Source organism: Arvicola amphibius, chromosome 18 (assembly GCF_903992535.2).
Source record: "Arvicola amphibius chromosome 18, mArvAmp1.2, whole genome shotgun sequence".
Taxonomy (NCBI): domain Eukaryota; kingdom Metazoa; phylum Chordata; class Mammalia; order Rodentia; family Cricetidae; genus Arvicola; species Arvicola amphibius.
This window is the reverse complement of record NC_052064.1, coordinates 355,606-375,093: the sequence shown is the minus strand read 5'-3', so window position 1 is coordinate 375,093 and position 19,488 is coordinate 355,606. Positions and strand designations below refer to the sequence as shown.

General features: G+C 45.5%; 1 protein-coding gene across 5 annotated transcripts in view; it reads right to left on the bottom strand.

The window, feature by feature from the left end:
• The window catches only part of LOC119804008 (laminin subunit alpha-1-like), a 36,771-nt gene extending 22,312 nt beyond the window's left edge, over positions 1–14,459 (bottom strand). For 3 of the 5 annotated variants that reach the window (XM_042054290.1, XM_038315553.1, XM_038315554.1), the window contains exons 1-6: positions 14,010–14,459; positions 12,359–12,434; positions 11,586–11,892; positions 10,503–10,644; positions 5,512–5,623; positions 2,105–2,314 (exon numbers count right to left, since the gene is read on the bottom strand). In XM_042054290.1, the coding sequence (XP_041910224.1) occupies positions 5,590–5,623; positions 10,503–10,644; positions 11,586–11,892; positions 12,359–12,434; positions 14,010–14,095 (645 nt within the window). In that variant the 5' untranslated portion in view covers positions 14,096–14,459 and the 3' untranslated portion in view covers positions 2,105–2,314; positions 5,512–5,589. Of the gene's footprint in view, positions 1–2,104; positions 2,315–5,511; positions 5,624–6,419; positions 6,580–10,502; positions 10,645–11,585; positions 11,893–12,358; positions 12,435–14,009 lie in introns of all 5 variants that reach the window. The other 2 variants (XR_006020688.1, XM_038315556.2) reach the window with 2 other exon arrangements.
• Positions 14,460–19,488: the final 5,029 nt, after the last annotated feature.

Here is a 19,488-nt window from a genome sequence, read left to right as displayed (position 1 = left end):
TTCAAAACTAACAGTTCATGATCTTGAAAAAAGAATTATCTAACCAGACATTTTGAGGAATCTTGAATGGTATAATGCAATTAGGAGTAAAATTTCAGAGAAATGACCCTAAACTCATGAGAAAACTATTAGATTAAAATAGCAGAAACCTTTACATATACATGAGAAAGGTAAGGGGAAACTTAATTTTATAAAAATGAAGGACAGATAAGAATGAGGTCACTGAGTAAGAAGGGCAAAGCAAAGAGTAGGCCAACATCTACAGAAACGACAATGTACAATTACAAATGGTCAACAAATATTTAAAACTGCATTCAGCATCCCTAGTTATCAGAACAATGCAATTAAACCGAAGGGCATAACCATGGCTTTTTTTTCCTAATACTTTTATTTTAATGAAACTATAATTACATCATAGCTTTTTGATGCAATCAACAGAAGCAAGAGAACGAAATAGAATAAGCTGGCAGGTTTCTCAAATAAAAGCATGAGTACAAATCCTAAAGTCACAATTCACGAAAGATGAAACCATGAAAGAGAAGCACGGAGCTCAACGGGAGAGGAACTAAAACTCTTGGAACAGCGGTTCCAGTGAACAGGTAAGGATGACTCTGAAGTTACTGTATGACCAATATTGAACCAGCATAAAAAACATTTAGTGAGTATTGAATGAGAGAAAAGATACAGTTCAAACAGCAATAAACTCGGGTTTGAAAAAAAATTCTCACCAGACATTTCAAGGAGCGACTGCATCTACAAAGAAAAGTTAATCAGAGATAAAAATGGCTGCAAAATGGACAGGAATATTTTATAAAGTTAATAAAGTGATTTGGCTGGGGGTGGTTAGCCCCCAGAGACAGATCCCTTATAGAGGAATCTCTGTAAGTTTGAGGCCAGCCTAGTCTACACTGTAAGTTCCAGGTCAGAGTTATATAGAGATTCTGTTTTAAAATAAAAAAGAGGCAATGATTTGTATCCCTAGTACTGCAGTAGTTAGCATGTCCAATGAGAGATGTAGACATTGCAAATTTTATCACCTGAAGCAAAAAGATCAAGGCATTAACCTCCACGGTACTTCAACATAAGGCTGGGCTGGACCAGTGCAAGTTGTACAAGAAGGCAAAAGAAAGAGAAAATCATGTTGAGAATTCCTGAATCAATTAGAACAGAGAGTAGACACTAAATAACTCCAAAGTCACAAATTTTTGTATTTTCCTTACATCTTAAAAAGTATTTCCTACATCTACACAAGTAAGATATATACATCTTAAATAAATTGAGGAATGAAGGGGAAATGTAAGAAAGGAAGAGGTAAGGAAAGGGAAATTAGACAAGGGATTCTCAAAAAATACAGGAAGTAAATCATCATCAAATAAGGTTAAGCCCAACTATATCAAAGATTACAATAAACATAAGTGAACCACCTTTGGCAAATAAAAGTTCATGGGGGATCAACAATGTGCTACTGAGAAGATCCAAAAGCAGAATAAAGAGTATATCTGAACATAAAGAAGGGGGAAACCCTACCATTCGGAATTGAGTTTTGTACAGCCTAAGGTGTAGGGATTGAGTTTCATTCTTTCCATGTTAACACCCCGGGTTCTCAGTCCCATTTGGTAATGTTGCTCATCAACAGATGAATGTATAAAGAAAATAGAGCATACACACCAAATGGAATTTTATTCAGCTAGACACAAAATTGACATCATGAGATTGGTAGGAAAGTCAATGAAGCTTGGAATTTTGTACCAAGGGACACAAAGACAAACGCTGCCTCTTCTCTCCCGTGTGTGTCCTAGCTTCCCTCCACTCCTCGGTCCCATGTGTTCAACGTGGAGAACCTCTAGCTTCCCTCCACTCCTCAGTCCCATGTGTTCAACGTGGAGAACCTCTAGCTTCCCTCCACTCCTCAGTCCCATGTGTTCAACGTGGAGAACCTCTAGAAAGCAGGAAACTAGAGAGGAGACATTGCACAGGGCAGGGCACCTTAAGGAAGAGGGGCATGGAAAGGGTGGGAAACTTGGGGCGCACAGGTTCAAACAGAAGGTGGGAGAGACAAGACGGTGGGGGAAGAGATAGTCAAAACAAGGGAGGTATGACTCACGCTGAACTCTCTCAGGTTGGCCTTGACGAGGAGCAGCAGGCCGTTGCTCTCCTGGGTCTTGGTCTCAGCTTCCCTCAGGAGCTCCTCTGCCGCCTGCAGTTCTTCGCTGTGGTCTGAACGGAGGCCACTGGCTGCCTCCTTCAATGCCTTCAGCTTTTCCTGGGGCTTCTGGAACCTCTCTGAATTCGTGACAGTAACTCTTTAGCAGCCCTGATAAACAGAAATGGTCCACTTAGGAAGTAAAACTTGGGTCTTGAAACCCTAATAAGAGATTTTCATATGTTCATAGTTCCTTCTAGGAATATAGAGTGACTTACTTCTTGTTTTGTTTTTTGTTTTTTATTTATTTATTTAGACAGGTCCTGGCTATACTGCTTAGGCTGGTCTTTAACTCAAAATAATTCTCCTGCCTCAGCCTCCCTCATTGTTATAAGTGTAAATGAGCAAGCTTAGCATGGATCCTGATTGCTTAAGACTAGAAGTAATTTTTTTCTTTCTTTATATATTTTGTGTGCATGTGTGTGTGATGAGGGAAGGGATGTATAAGTGCCATGTCAAATATGCAGAGTTCAGAGGACATTAAGGTCTGGCCCTTACTATACTTGCATGGATGCCTGCAGGCCAGCAGAGGGCATCAGATCCCACTATAGCTGCTTGTGAGCCACCATGTGGAAGCTGGAACTCGAATCAGGACCTCTGGAAGAGCAGACAGTGCTCTTAACTGCTGAGCCATCTGAGCCACCATCCAAAGGACCTGAGTTCAATTCCCAGCAACCATATGGTGGCTCACAACCATCTGTAATGACATCTGATGCCCTCTTGAGGAAGAGACCTGGTCAGTCATCCTCATCAACTTAGAGCATGAAACCCAACATGGACAAGTTTAACAGAACTGCCATATACGGGCTGCCCATGCATGCCTCAGCATCGACAGGGCTAGATGACCTCTCACGCACTCCTTCCCACACTTCCCTGCAGTTCCTTGCCCTTTTCCTCATCTGAATGCATAGCCATACATGCTGAGAATCCTGGGAACTGCAGTAACATGGAATCCTGGGAGCTGCAGTAGGTGCCTGAAGATGGCAGTGGTCTGGCACTGAGTGAATGACTAGCATGTGCGCCAAAGCTGATGACCCAGACTGAAGCACGGAGCATGAATCTTATAATAACTATAATTAGTAATATGATGACAAGTCATTCCTGCAACAACCCGTGACACTCGAAGAAGGATTATCTCGGAAACTAGAAAGTGAAGGCTAGAAAATACATTTTCAATTCCCCAATGTTGAAAATAAAGGCCCCAAGTCATTACTTCACTTATAGATGGAAGAGAGAAGTATAAAATCTAATGGACAGTTGTATTCTAAACAGAAAGGGAGATGCAATTATAGAACCAGCAGTCCCAGAGGACCCGGACAGTGGGGAGAGAGAGGGGCTGGTCCTGCCTTCCCTGCTCTGTTTCAAATGCATTCTCAAAAAGTGAACTCTTCTTAAGTGGTCTAAAAGCTCTGGTGAGCACAAAGGCTCTACTGTCTCTTTGGGTACCCCCAAATCCTGCTATCACATTTGCACGTGGGGTTCACATCTGTTGAGTGACCAAAGGGTGGTGTGAGGAAGGGGCTTTGGATCTCTATGACGACCAGCCCGGGAATCTATGTCTTACTAAGCTCCTTCATAGGCAAGGATTCTGTCCCATGTAGGACAGCAGCAGGAGACAGAGCTGCCACTCTCGCCGGCATAGCTGGGCACTCTGTGGTCTTGTTACCTGCTCTGGCATCTTGCTGCCTTCAGAGCATTCAGTTCGGTTTTCTCGGGGCTTGTCCGGACTCTCTGAACCAACATTCGAGTGACTGTATCGTGAGATCTCATTCCAAACCCTATCCAACCAAGCCTTTCCTTTTAAGTTCCACCCAAGCAAAGCAGCAGGCCAAAGATATGTTCAACGGCAAAGGGAGCGATGAACCTAATGTGTGTGTTGCTGGGGAAAAGTGCACAGTGCTTACATTAGCATCCTTGTGGAATTGATCTGGAACTGAGCACTAGGGAGCCTCCACGTGCAGACCCTGGGACTCAATGATCTGGTCCTACTGTCTACTCTGGTAATCTACTGCCCTGCCACCCAGACAAGCAGGGCAGAGTCTGCATAGGCACATACTGTAAACACAGCTTTCAGGAGGTTGAAGCAAGACAACATTAAGTTCTAGGCCAGCAGGGACACACAGTGGGACCCTGCCTCAAAGGAGAAAGAAAAAGAGGAGAAGGAGGGGGAGGAAGAATAGAAGAGGAAGGAGAAGAAAAAGAAGGAGGGGGAATGGGACAAGAAAGGGGAGGGTGAGGGCTAGAACTTGTATGAATATCTATATAAAGCACAAAGAAATATGGAAACTAATAGAAAATGCTTGCCCAAGATATCTGTCACATGATAATTTACAACATCAAAATTTACAAACACTTCCGATGCTACTAGAAAGAATGGAGCATGAGCGAGTCTCGTGTAACTGATTAAAATGATCCTCAACCTTCTGACAGAAAGACCTTGCCACCTGCCAACCATGTGGAAAAAGCTAGAAAGGGTCAGGAAGGAAACTGCAAGCTCCCGTGTCTACGAACAACCATTCTCTGGGGCTGAACACTGTGCGGTTCTATGAGGGCTTGCAGGACCGAGATCTGTGATGCTGACAGTGTCCGTCTGTCCCGGAGTTGATCGTCTATGTGTTCTCCATTATTCTCCTTGACAGATCATCCTGTGTGTGATCTACATAACAGTTCACTATGCTCTCTGGTTTGCAGGAGGTGAAATTCACCTGAGAGTCACAAGAAAATAGAGCCTATGGCACAGTACGTAGTGATGGACTATACTGGTTTCCCTGATCTGTTTTCTGTATATGGAGGGGCAGGCACCCATCCCTTCATTTCCTGAACAGCTGGGCCTCTTTCCTCCCCTGCAATATTAATTCTCAAACATCATTCTCCCAACTATTTCCCCTCTCCAGCAACCAAATGCCTGGTTCTCATTGATGGTTGTCTGAACAGTGCTTGGGACTTAAACTTGAGTTCAAGGGTAGCATTTTATTGCGACTCTGTGAAATTCCTTTTCTTTATAAGTTCCAGCAGAGAAGAAATGTTCTGGTGCATGCTCTGAAGAGCAGAAATGGGTGGCTGGACGTCCCCACGTGCAGTCTCATTCAACGCTGCCACCTTTACCATGATGTCTACAGATAAGATACGTCACTAGGTAAGTCTCTACAAAGTAGACAGTAGGGATCCCAGGCATTTCAGGGTCCCCGTGCTATTGGATCGTCCAGTCCCTTGGCATTAGGAAGCCCAGCCCAACACTGCTCATGTGTTTCGTGACTCTTTCTACCAACAAAGCACAAAGTCCCCAAAGGAGAGCCCGTCCACGCTACCTTTGATGTTGGCGTGCAGCTGCTCAATGAACGTGGCCAGGGCTCGAGTCCCACTGACAGTTCTTCTCGTTGCTTTATTCACCTGCTGACGGCTTGATAAGACTCTAGAGAGCTGACAGGGCAGGAAGCACTAGGTTAGTGTGGTTTGTATTATATGAGCTTCTGAACACAAACTGTAACCTCTTTAAAGGGACAAAATATATCCAGATCATAAAAATTACACAATCATGCAAACCAAGGTAAATATTTCTAGGCTCAGATTTGACAGACTGGATACTGAAATCACCTAAGACCCACTCACTGTGAGAAAGGATGGTTTATTTTTACAAGCAGTCTAGATGACCAGCAAAGCTTGTGTCCAATTGTGAAAGCCTTCTTATGACATTAGCACCCAAGTAGTCACGTGTCACCGAGTGACGAGAAAGGACTCCTTAGGAGATATACTGTTGTCACCCATATACACTGTGTGCTTCCTTACACAAAAAGGCGTTGTGTGCTTACACCTAAGCCAAATGGTACTTCTATGTGTGCAAATATAACACACACACACATTAATGTGCAGCCCATTGCTTTGCTCCTTGGGCTATGAAGAATATAATCATGAATGATTACAGCAAGCTCCAGAGAATATGATAAAATCCAGGAACTCAATGAATAAGGGATATATGAGTCTGGTGGCAGAGCAGGGATACACTGCCGTCAGGGGAAATATCATCCTGTACACACCTCAGCTGGCTGCAGCAGCATCTGTCACTGTCACTGCAGCAGTGTGTACTTTATCCAAGTGTGCTAGACTTGTACACAGCTGGCAGTGTGGTAGGCTGCTCACACAAGCACTACTGCAGACACATGAGCAATGCCTTTGCCACGATGTTGGCACAGTTAAGAGTTGACTGAACAACATGTACCTTTCTGAGATGGGAGACCAGAATGTCAGTGTAGAGTACAGGATCTCACATTGACTACCGGAAATGGAGCCTCACTGCCTGGGAGACCAGAATGTCAGTGCAGTGCAGGATTTCACTGACTACTGGAAGTGGAACCTCGCTGCCTGGGAGGTTTTAGTTCCTATGAGACAAGAACAAGTTGTCAGGAAGATTGCCTCAGGCCTGAATCTCACAGCCAGAAGAACTATCCATCTCCAGCCTGATCAGTAACATGGGGGTCACACCAGCACCTCCTTAGGAGTGGGAGTGAGGCCGTGACCACAAAACTCTCAGCCCCGGCACTGACACCAACTGCCCTAAGCTGTCATTTCTTTTCGGTAATTTCATAAGTCCAAAGAAGATTGAGATTGTAATATCAAAGACTATAAAATACCAGGATTGGACCTTCAGGCATTTTTCTCCTTAACACCAAAGAGAAGCTTCTTTCACAATGAGAGAAAAAGTATTTTAATCAGACTATTTTCTACTTGCTGAGGGACCCCAAATCCTCACTTAACATGCAAGCTCTTCTCCTATCATCTTTGGTTTCAAATTTCCTGGCATCAAGACAGTACTTTCTTCTGCATGCATGGCTGTGTATGTCTGAACATATCGAGAAATCTATAATATAATATATTTGCTAACAGACTCCTCACACCCGCTAGAAATCAGAAGATGTTTTGGTGGTTCACACCCTTCCATGAGGTAAACAAAATAAATAATTCCCTACTGACATGAAAACTAAGCTAATTCTATCTAGGACCTAAAATCATCAGATTCAACTGGTCTGAAACCTGCAAGTCAAGGACCATCAAGTACCAAAGCCACTCCACCTCACAAACTCCGCGATGACTGGATTTAGGAAAAGGAGGAAACCTCAACAATCTTTTAGTTCCCCTTAGGTTAAGAAGAGAAGGCAAGCAGCTAAGCGAACCATGCGTTTCTTCCTTACCATACACGGCAACTGTGATCTGCTTCATAACCTTTTTCACTACAGAGGATCATGGAGTTAGAACCGTTTGATGATCAACATCTGGGGCCTGCTGGAACCCACCAGATGGAATCCAAAGGCTCCCAAGGGCTGCCCTGTGATGTAGGAGTCCTCTCTGTGTGCTGTGATTACCATTAATGAATAAAGAAACTGCTTTGGACCTTTAGTAAGGCAGAACTTAGGTAGGCAGGGAAAGCTAGGCTGAATGCTGGGAGGAAGAAGGGTGGAGTCAGAGACCATGGAGCCTCAGGAGTCAAGACTTGCTGAAACTTTGCTGGTAGGCCATGCCCTCTTGGTGATGCACAGATTAATAGAAATGTGTTAAATTAAGATGTAAGAGTTAGCCAATAAGAAGTTAGAGACAATGGGCCAAACAGTGATTTTATTAATACAGTTTCTGTGTGATTATTTCAGGTCTAAGCTAGCTGGGTGGCCAGGAGGAACAAGCAGCCAACAGCCCTGGGTGGCTGGAGAAGACCTGAAGGTTCCCAGAGCTGCCCAGGGAGGTGGGTGAGAACCAAAAGGCTTCTGGAGGGCTGCCCTGGGAGGCTGGAGGGGAGCTGGGGTTTTTTTTCTTGTTGCCGTTTTTTGTTTGTTTGGTTTTTTTTTTTTTTTTTTTTTTTTTTTTTTTTTTTTTGCAAAGAACTTAAGTCCTTTTGCAGGTTTTCTGTTTGTTCTGCAACACCTTCAAGCTGGATTTCTGCCAGAATCTTCTTAGCATTTTCTTTTAATAAATACCTATAAGGGGGGAAAAAAAAGAAGAAGCAATATTACATTGTTTACTGTATCACATTAAAATATTCCATTCTTCAGAGAATTATGGGCTAATTGCTTTTTGGTTTACAGAAAGACATTGTAATTGCTTTTAATAGTTACTTAAAAGCAAAAGGGCTCACTCATTCATCACCAACTGCCAATTACAGCAATGTTACTCCTTACTATCACCTTCTGGGTTGCTCTCTGAAGGGGTGTGGTCGATCGATAACTTAGAATTAACCAGACCAACTTAATATAATAGATTTAGTTTTAATAAACAGAAAAAAGGGAACTCACACAACCAGGGCTCCAGCGACCAGGAGCACAGGGAACAAAGAGAAAGAGGCAGGAGCATAGAGAACAAAGAGAAAGAGGCAGGAGCACAGGGAACAAAGAGAAAGAGGCAAGCGCACCTGGGTGTTTTTATTTTATTTTCTTGGCCTCAGGGGACACGCCCTAAACAGAATGTGATTGCCTGAACTTCCCCATCAGCTCTCAGACAAACATAAATTCAAACTCTGATCTAGTAAGCAGACTCCAAACAGATGGCATCATAGACCAAATACTGCTTGGTTTCAGTGTCAAAGTTATAAATATTAACTATAATTGTCAACACACAAAAAAGTACTTCCTAAGAAAATGAAAATCTATTCAATAAGGAAAAGATTTTAAGATTATTTGTAATTAAGTGCTTAATCCACCCCAACATCCTAACTCTTGTTTAGCTATGCAAACCTTTCACGGCGCCATGAGACAGCTACATTACTATTTAGGAAGGGTGTACGCAACCTGTCCGATTTCACTCTGTTGGTAATAAATAGAAACAATTCGGTTCACATCCCTGCCCTCCGGAGAGTACTGGATACGAACACAAAGCATTGTTAAGGGGATGGAAGAATGGACTACATCAGAGTACACCACTCAAGGTTAGTTACCGTCTGAGCCAACTATGCACTTCATCTGATAAATCCAAAGTTCAGTACTATCCCTGGGACCCAACTGGAAGCGCACATCATGTATTGACTATGTAGATGATGGCTGGAGTAGATATTAGAATATCTCTTCTTTCCTTTCTTTTTGTAGAATTTTCTTAATGAATGCAGAGTCACCCTTCTTTTAAAAGAACATTTTGCTATTTGATAAAAAGTAATATAAAATATTTCCTGGAGTTCATAAGCTTTTCCTCAGCACCAGTGTGTGTGTCTGTGTTAATGTGTGAGTGAGTGTGTGTGTGTGAATGAGTGCATGTGTGTGTATGAAAGTGTGTGTGAGTATAAGTGTGTGTGAATGTGAGTGTGAATGTGAGTATGAGTACGTCTGAATGTGCATGAGTGTGAGTGTATGTGAGTTTATGAGTGTGTGTGATTGTGTGTGTATGGGTGTATGTGAGTGTGTGTGTGATTGTGAGTGTGTGTGTGTGTGTGAATGAGTGCATGTGTGTGTGAATGTGAGTGCATGAGAGTGTGAGCGTATGTGACTGAATATGAGTGAGTATGAGTACGTCTGAATGTGCATGAGTGTGAGTGTATGTGAGTTTATGAGTGTGTGTGATTGTGTGTGTATGGGTGTATGTGAGTGTGTGTGGGTGTGTGTGAATGTGAGTGTGTGAATTTGAGTGTGAGTGTGAGTATAAGTGTGTCAGGGGTGAGCACGCACAAGAAGAGCCTCTTTCTATAAAATACTTTTTAGCAATGACCATCCATTGTCTTACTGCATGTCATGGTGGATAGATTATTTTAAATTGTAATGTGAAGGTAAAAAGTATAATTTAGCAATATTTTTCAATTAAATTAACATTCCAGAGAAGGGTACTGTCTATGATTCAATTTCTTAACTTTACTCTCCTTTTGGTTAGATCTTTTGATAAAACACAAAATAAAGATTGACCCTTTGAGACTTTAACCATCTTCTAAGGAGGAAGACTATTTTTATATCCTTGAACTCCAGTTAAAATAGCAACACGTAACAGAAAATACTCATGTTTGGCATAAACCAGCACTAACAAGGATACGGGGCAGATTTATTCCTAGTATTTGTATCTGGATAGCTTTTTCAAATACACAAAGGTCTGTCGAAGAGGAAGGAGACTGCTGCTGACTTCCAGAGGGTGGGACAAAATCCGTGGGCAGAAAGTCCAAGGAAGTGTCCACGAAGCAGCTCCATCAGAGCTCCCCAGAGACCCCAGCGAAGTCTGGCATGAGGACACGGTCAATCCCACCCATGGGGGATCGAAAGGCCGGGGAGACAAATGACAAATGACTCCTTCTCTCTCAGAGACAGGTGTTTCTGCCCACCATCTCCACACCCTTAGCACCTACCTGGAATATTTAGTTGTGTTTTCCAGACTTGACAAGATCCCATATGGAGCAGAGGAAACGCCAGTGAGGTTCAGAGACAGAACAGCGTCGCCAACAGTATCCAGGTCATTCAGCACGGCGCCCACACACTCATCATCACAGGCTTGAGGAGAAAACGGAGAAAACGAAAGCTAACACAAATAGCCTTTGATCGCCGAGCAAGCGAGCGAGTCGCGGTGTTATAAAGAGAACACACAGTGGGGCTCCATTCACCACATACCTAATTCCCACTCCAGCCGCAGGGGAGCTGCAATTCTCCCATAGCAACGGAAACTCAGCAAAGTCACAGGGAAAGGAGGAGCCGAGCCTCAGAGTGGCCGAGGCATCATGCCTTCCCACCACTTGAACCTTTACAGTGCCACCGCTCATCTAGAATTGAGCCTGGCTACAAGCTGTCTCAGTATCCCCTCCAAAGTCCACCCCCACAGTCTCAATGTGTGCCAATACTTCCTCCTCAGAGAGCAGCTGAGAACACACTCGGGGGAGTGCTTGCTTATAACAGTCCCAGAATGAAAGGAAAACCCTCTCCCAGTTCCCTGATACTCATCCCCTGTAACCCTCTCCCATTACCCACAAAGAAGACACACAAATGACTTTCCCCTGCACTCTACAGACATCCGCTGGAACTGGAGAAAACCAGAGACCCGAAATTTGGGCAAGATAGATGACAACCCCTCTTCCACACTGATTGAGCCATGGTTTCAGTAAAAGGAAGTACTGATACAGTTAAATCATGAAATAAAAGTTATTAGCTCGGTGTAGTACATGTTTCTGTAATCCAGTCAATAAACGGGAAAGTGAAGCAGAACTGTGATGTTTGGAGTCAGCCTGGACCATCGCACAAGACCCTACACAATCCAAGTTGTGTTGGTTTCTCTGTGCACAACTAAGGGTTCAATTCAGTAGATTCCTCAGCAATGTACATCAAGGAGTTGCTATAAAGTGTAAAGTACAGTGAGATTTGTGGTATCCCACTGACCCTGTGGGTGACACAGCCAGGTCAGCAAAGACCTAATGTAAGATCCACACAGGAGAGTCACCTACACATGCAGTCGCTCTCTGCCATGATGTGTCTTGGCCAGCATTCATCACAGTGGAGGACCGTGGCTCCTGGCTTGCAAACACACTGCCCAGATGTGTGGTCACAGTCACTGTGGACAGAGCCTTGCGGGTTATAGTCACACTTCTGGCAGCTGCCAACTGCTGCATGAGGGTTGTCATGATAGCCTGTAAAGCACCTACTGAAACGGGGACAGTAGGTATAGACAGGGCAATCTGCGTCAACCAGGAACACACGCGCCAGCTCTGCCCAGAGGCCGTCATCCCTTTTAGAAAGGAAATGCAGAACACCCTGTAGCACAAATGATAAAAACACAGAGACAGATACTGGGGCTCAACCTAAAGATCAGAAAAGCTAAGCAGCCATCCCGGGGCTCTTATCTCGACCGTGGACTGAAATGGGTGATCCTGCCTCCACGAAGCCTCAGCCTGAGACTGAGCTGAGACCTGTCTCCTCCCATCTTATTTTCCTCTCTAGTGCTGGGATTAAAGGAGAGCACCACCCTCCCCCAGCCTCTATGGTTAACTAGTATGGCTGACTAGTGTGGCAAGCTTTATTTATTAAAACACAAATAATATGCCACTATAACACCCTCCTCTTTGGAGACCTTGCTATGAAATTTCAATGTGGTCTCCCATCTGCACAAACAAATGTGTAGGGACTCCCAGGTCACTATCCTGACTACAACCCACGTGAGATACAACAAGCAGGCGTCCTTTGCTCCTTGTGACCGTTCTCAGTGCACGTTTCACGATACCTGTCCTTCATAGCCAGGGATGCAGGCATCGCACCGGAAACCACCATCACCTTCCAAGACACAGGTGGGGCTGAAACTGAAAGAAAAATGGTTTACAGAAAATTTTAGATATCAGCTTCAAATCTTTATCTTAAAGTATTTATTCATCATCACGTCTTAAACACTGAGTGATTATACTGGGTGGCTGGACAAGTGGCTAGAGCTCAACTCTGTAGAACAAAAGGAATCGAAGCCTGCAGACAACGCTATGGGACACATGGAGGTCTCCTGTATCCAGCATCAGAAGAGGCGTTTGCTGCAGGATTGCAGCAGGTGAGTGCTAAGTAGATCTGTCTCACAGAGCATAGCCAGCTACCCAGGAAAACTTCCCAAATCAATCTGGAGAGAGGGGTTGCCATATTTATTAGACAGCGATAGAGCTGACAAGGTGCGGGAAACAGGAAGACAATGTTGCTGGTTAGTACAGTTCCACGGACTGCGTCGATGTGCAGAGGACACGTCGCAGAAAAGCTACTTGGCGGAACAGGGAAGCATGCTGGCAGCCACAGGGTAGACCAGCAGAAGTAAACTGATACAGCCCAGATGGAGCTTTTGATTACTCTTTTTTAAAGTCCTGGTGCCACCTGGAGGCTGAAGTGGGTAACTGCAAGCTACTGGAACCTGACCCAAACCAAGAGGGAAACCAGGTCTGGTTCCTTGCTGGATGTCCACAGTATGAATTACCAGCCCTTCACCACCTCCAGCATCTCTCTCCTTACATAATCAGGCAGACTTCAAGGAAATACAAATACGTGGGAGATGAAAGAAGCGAGCTGTGGCTTCTCAAGTTTGTAAATTCTCGTGCCTCACAGATATGACTAAGGGATTGGAGGGATGGTTATCCTTTTTTGATGGAGGAAATAAAGTGCATTATTCAACAGTGTGGACATTCACACAGTGAATGGTTAAACATCCAAGGATGCACTTCTGTGGGTGCACACAGTCATTGGCCACAGATGTCAGATATACGTATAAAATGTATGTTTTCCAGAATGGTGTCACATTACCTATCCAAAAGCATGGCACTGCAAAAGTTACTAACTGATGGATTAATGTCATGTATCTTTTCTCAGTGCTTGTGTGTTTCCCTCTAGGAACATGTACACACAATCCACCCCTATTCCATTACATTGAATATGAACTGGATCACATTGCTGAACCCATAGCTGGGAACTCAAATTAGTCTTGAAAATTCCCCAAAGCCCGTTTTTTTAAAAAATATTTATTTATTTATTATGTACACAATATTCTGTCTGTGTCTATGCCTGCAGGCCAGAAGAGGGCACCGGACCCCTTTACAGATGGTTGTGAGCCACCATGTGGTTGCTGGGAATTGAACTCAGGACCTTTGGAAGAACAGGCAATGCTCTTAACCTCTGAGCCATCTCTCCAGCCCTGTCCCAAGGCCCGTTTTTAAAACTGGTTCCATCCCAACCCTCAAGACCAACACGATGCTTTCCTTCTGAAGAGATCCTGCTCAGACACCCCTGGGAAGGTGTGCTTTTCTTTAATGTCCCACAGGGACTGCATTAACAGAGAGCACTCAGGGACTAAGCAACTGAGCTTAGGAATGCAGGAAGCTGCTGTGTCAGATGTGTAAGCCCGGACTTACCTGAAAGGGGGGCGGTGAGGACAGGTACACGGGGTGCAGTCTCCAAGCAACCCAATCACCTTCCCATAGTGGCTGGGAGCACACATCTTGCAGGGGTCACCAGCCGTGTGGCTGCGGCTGTTCTGAAGGTCAGCATTTCAGTGGAAGAGAGAAGCAATGGGGAACAGTCAGAAATGACACTCACCAGGGAACAGCTTTTTAACCAACTGTGTTTCACATCAGCAAGTATTCTTTAATGATTAAGGAAAATAGGGCACGTTTCTTTATATTTTCTAGAATTCTGGAGGCTTTTCCAGATCTGTGGCCTTTATTGACCATAAGATTACATAAGCCTAGAAACTGCTAATACATTCTCCTGAGGAAAACAGACCCAGGATGCCAATGCAGTCAGGACTGAGATCCTTAGATCTAAAGTAGATGGAGACCAGTGGTGTGCCCATGGGTCTTTAGGGTTTCGTGTGGTTGGTACGAGAAATGACTCATGCATTTGGGTGCTTGCCCCCAGTTGTTGGTGCTGTTTAATGAGAAGCTATTGAACACGGAGCCTTGATGGAGGAAGCAAGTCACTGGGGATGGCCTTTGAGAGTTTAAAGTCCTGTCCCATTTCTAGTTCACTCTCTGTGTCCTGTGTACAGCTGACATGTGATCCCTCAGCTTCCTGCTCTGGCCACCTGCTGCCTTGACTTCCATATGGCAAACATGTGGACTCCCCCTCTGGAACTGAAAATCAAAATAAACTTCTCCTTTCGTTTCATCGCAGCAGCAGGAAAGGCACTAACCCAGGATTCTATTTTCACACGCAGGGAGCTGCGGTGGCCTGGGAAGCAAAACAAGGAGGAAGGAAACTCGTGGCCACAGAGTGCCACCAGTAGGTTCCTCTAGCAACCAAATGAACATCAGTTAAGATTTTATGCCATTAGTTGAGCCAGCGACCTTCAAATCAGAAGAGCATGTAGAAGCATTTCTAAGCTCAAAGTGCAAGCGATTCTTTTCACAGGTCGATTTAAAATCTCTGCTGCTTGGTCCCTCACTATTTGCTTGGCTACTGTGCACAGGGCTCTGCAGCTGATGCAGCCAAAGAGGAACAACAGCAAAGCAGAGACCCCGCGCAGCCGGTCACCCCTGCTCTACCAAGTCCCTTGGTAGCAAGAAATGACACAGCAAGAAATCGCTACCAAATAAATGTTTTTTTAAAAACCAATTTTTATAGACTCTTTGCCATTAGAAATCAACAGAGCCCTTTCATTTAAAAGTGTTATTCCTGCTTCATCTGCTAAAGATAGGTTTGATTAGGATCCACTCAATCTCTCAAATAGGTCTCCCTTCAGAACAATCTGCAATCTCTTCAAAAATAAGCTGTAATAAATACTCGTTTCATAAACATAGTACATCACAGACAAGGACCGAGTACTAGCTGAGGGGCTAAGATGGAAATAGCTCTAGGCGCTGGCCCTGTTGACTGTCAACCCCAGCATGACCAGCATGAAGCGCTTCCCCTAGCAGACCATGGATCCTGGCTTTTTGGGGCCTGCTGTCCTACAGAACGAGCCACCCCAGAGGCTAGGGGAGAAACAAGGACCAGCTACTGAGGACCAGAGTGGGGGAGGCATCCATTGCTGAGGGAGACACAGAAACAAACCCTGCCAGTTTCCCAGTGACAGGAGAAGGAGGTTTCAATGTGTTCGTGACTGAGATGGTGGCAGCCATGTGGCAAGGACCTGCTGGAGGGTCTGCCTGGTTCCTGGCTGTCTTTTAGGACACGCTGATCACTCAGTGTAAACTGAGGTCAGTTCCCACACAAGCAAACATACCAGACACTGCCCAGTTTCGGGGTCACAGAATTCACTGTGGTTGTTGCAACTGCAGGGCACACAAGGAGCCAGCAGAGGGCAGGGTTCCCAGCCACCACTTTCTGGGAGCTTCCCTCAGTGGTGGTGCCCAGGAGCACAGTCTTAAAGGGAGGCAAAGGGGGCAAGAAAGAGGACACTGGTTAAAAGCTGGGCAAAGGTAAATGCTCTTCAACAAAGACAGGTGGCTGTGGAGCTCATAAGAAGTGCAACACCACTATTAGAAAGAAATGCAGATGAAATCCACAGTAAGAGCTGAGCATGGGGACTAAGACATACAATTCAGCTGGGGGTAAACTGAGGCAGAAGGACTCCTGTGAATAGTCTAGCCTAGGCTACAGAGTAAGTTTCAAGCTAGCCTAGGCGACAGAGTGAGACACTGTCTCGAAATGCTCCCACCAACAAAACAAGTGTCCCACTAAACCAAAAACCCATGTCTCCAATCAAACAGCGAGCAGAACAGCATTGAGGATTAAAGAAAGTGGGGTGCTTGTGCACAGCTGGTACGGAGGAAAGGTAGTGTGCAGAGTCCTCCAAAATTAAAGATGACACTAGCCATGCCTAAGAAGCTACTTCAAGGAGAATGACATGAAGGAACTGGAAGACCCATATTCACACTCCCAAAACTTTAGCACCTATCTGACCAGGAAATGAAGTTACTTAAATTGGAGAAAGCATTTATTACAGGTGTTCTTCTAACAACAATTTTTATAACAATATTTTACTATGAGATGCTCAAGAATGAGTGGGGTTTTTTGCATTTTGTTTTCCTTAATATGAGGAAGCACCCTCCCTAAATGACAGAAATATTGGCGAATCAATTTAAAACAGCACTAAAAAGGTGTGATCCTTGCACGTAAAGTATATGACTTCCTAAGAGCTGCAACTTATTTGACACAAAATGCATGATTGTCACCCAAGTTCTTATGTAATAGGCCAAGCTTCAAATGTACTAAAAATGTAAATAAGCAAAAGTGTGATTTCTTAATAAGACGGAATAGCTTTGTAGCATCTTGGAAATTCGTAAGACTTTCATGCTTAAAATTAAACAGTTGGAATATTCTGCCAATTAAACAAAGCTCTAGAGATGGCATTCACCCTTTTGCTTCATAACAAAAATGATGTGCAATCATTTTTATGGAAGATTACTTAAAGAGAACATTACTGTAAATCAATGACAAAAATATTAAACAACTCCTTTCTCCAGCCTGGAATATGCATCTCTAGATGCTTGCACTGACACCTAAGGTGGTAAATGTTCTAGGCCAAATCTTAAATAATAGCTGCCAGGTTCCAGCTAGTAAGGGTGCACTTCTAGTGTATTCCCCACCAAAACTCCAGGATCCAGCTTTATTTTTATTTTTATTTTTATTTTTAAAGGACAGCAAGTGATTCCTGCAGCATAAAAGCCAGGAAGGCTACCTTGGGCTTTGTTTTTGTTATGTAAAATGCATTTAAGTGACTCACCCACTTAAGACTACCTACTCTCAGAAGCTTTAAAGTACCTTCAAGAACCAAAATAAATGCTTTCCCAGAATGCCAGATAAGCTATTCAGCGCTTTTAAAAAAATATGTATATATTTATATGTGTCACTGACTCTGACTGCTTCTTGCAGCCTGAGAGAGCAGAGAAAGGTTGCATTGCCTTCCCTTCCGCCCTGTGACTATAGCTAACTTTCAACACTTTATTTCCAGAATATCAACGGCCTTTTTTTGAAAGTTATTTTAGAAATGTTAAAAAATAAGAGAAAATTGCAGGAGACTGTGGAAATAGTTCCTCCCTCAAAGAACAGGGCTTCTATTCATTCTAAGAACAGGAACGTCCTGTCTGTCGGCTCTTAGATGTTTCAAATAAAGGGGTAGATAGGTTGGCATTGGTGGCCCTGGTACCTGTGAGCTCTGGGGTGGAAGCACATTAAGCTGCCTGGAGTGAACTGGCTGGAAACCAGGGATACTGTCAGGAGCTCCTAGTAATTTGGGCTCTAAATGAGTTTGGACAGCACAGCAATTAGCATCCTAGGGGCCAAGTACAGGAGAAGCGAAGCTACCCCAGTCAGCCTGAAATTAACTCTGTGAGATACCTAACGGAAACACAACTTTTCATCTGGCCTGGCTTGGTGGGAGTTGGGTATGCCTGCAAAGTTTTTCCCCAAGTCCGGCTACAGTCTTAGCTTGGAACATCCTTGGAGACCAGGCTGAGACGCCGCTGATGGCTGGCGTATGTTCCCCGGGACGGCGGGCGCTGCTGAACGAGGCTCGCACGCCGGTTCCTAGCTCATTCCAGAGGCCAGCAGCACAAGGCTCGCCAGCCCACCCTGGCCGCGCTCCCCACCCGACAGAGCAGCCTGTAGCCAAGTAGGGACCCCGGCCTCCAGCCCCTGCCCGGACCCGCTGCAGACTTACCTGGACTCCCGGCTCGAGGGGCTGATTAGGCAAGACTGAAAGGGTCAGAGTTAAGGCCAGCAGGCAGCCAGTAGCACTCTTTGCGATCCAGCCTGTAGGCGGCGGGGGTGGGGAGGGGATCAAGCCGGTGCGCCCACCTCTGCGGGTGGGCGGGGAGACAGGCAGGGCACGGGTAGGGCACGGGAAGGCGGACTCTCTAGCGCGTGGTGGCCGCTCCGTGCCTAGGCTGCCTCGCCTGCGCCACCATCTAGGGCGACCGTGGAAACGGAGCTTGGCCAGCCTGCTGCCGGCGCCCGCGTGCTCTGCCTCCCCGAGCTCGTCCCCCCCACCCCAACTTATCCGTGGTCTCCGGGGCGGAGCGGGGGCGGCGGGAATGCAGAGGCTTAGGGAATGGGGCCCAGAGCCGGGCTTGGGCTGCTTTCTCCGGACGGCGGGCATGGCGGGCCCCGAGGCTCGCAGGCCGGTTTTGAGCTCATTCCAGGGCCAGCAGGGCAAGGTTCGCCCGCCCACCCGGCCAGCCTCAGCGGCTCCCAGCTGCGCTCCCCGCCCCCCCCTGGCAGCCTGGCGCCTAGTAGGGACCCCGGCCTCTGGACCAGCCGCCGACTTACCCCTTTAAGTGTGATTCACCTGTGAGCCAACTGTGCACTATCCAGGCATATACACTTCCATCTGGAGACTACCCGAACAAATAGAGACTTGTCTCTGCAGATTCCAAAGCCTTTCCACAAAGGTCAGAGAGGCTGGGAAGCTCCTCCTGTTTCGCAGCCCCTCTAGCAGGCTCGCCCAATCCCGCCCACCAGGCTGGAACCTGGCAGCTATTATTTAAGATTTGGCCTAGAACATTTACCACCTTAGGCGTCAGTGCAAGCATCTAGAGATGCATATTCCAGGCTGGAGAAAGGAGTTGTTTAATATTTTTGTCATTGATTTACAGTAATGTTCTCTTTAAGTAATCTTCCATTAAAAAGTGATTGTCCGCGGGGCCCCTGGGCGGAGGGTTTGTGCCTACTTAAGTCCCCAGCTCTTTACAACCCGCGGGAACCTTCCAGTTCCTTCCCGCTGCAGCTCTTGAAGCTCCCAGAGGCTGAGGCCGCTGCTCCCATCTTCCCAGGTTCCCCAAAACTCACAGTCGCTTCTTCCAAATTCCACATCTTGGCGGACTTTGCGAAGGAGGTGGAAACAAGTGTAGTAAGCAGTTCCCAGGAAGAGTCTGCTGCTCGGGATGCCTG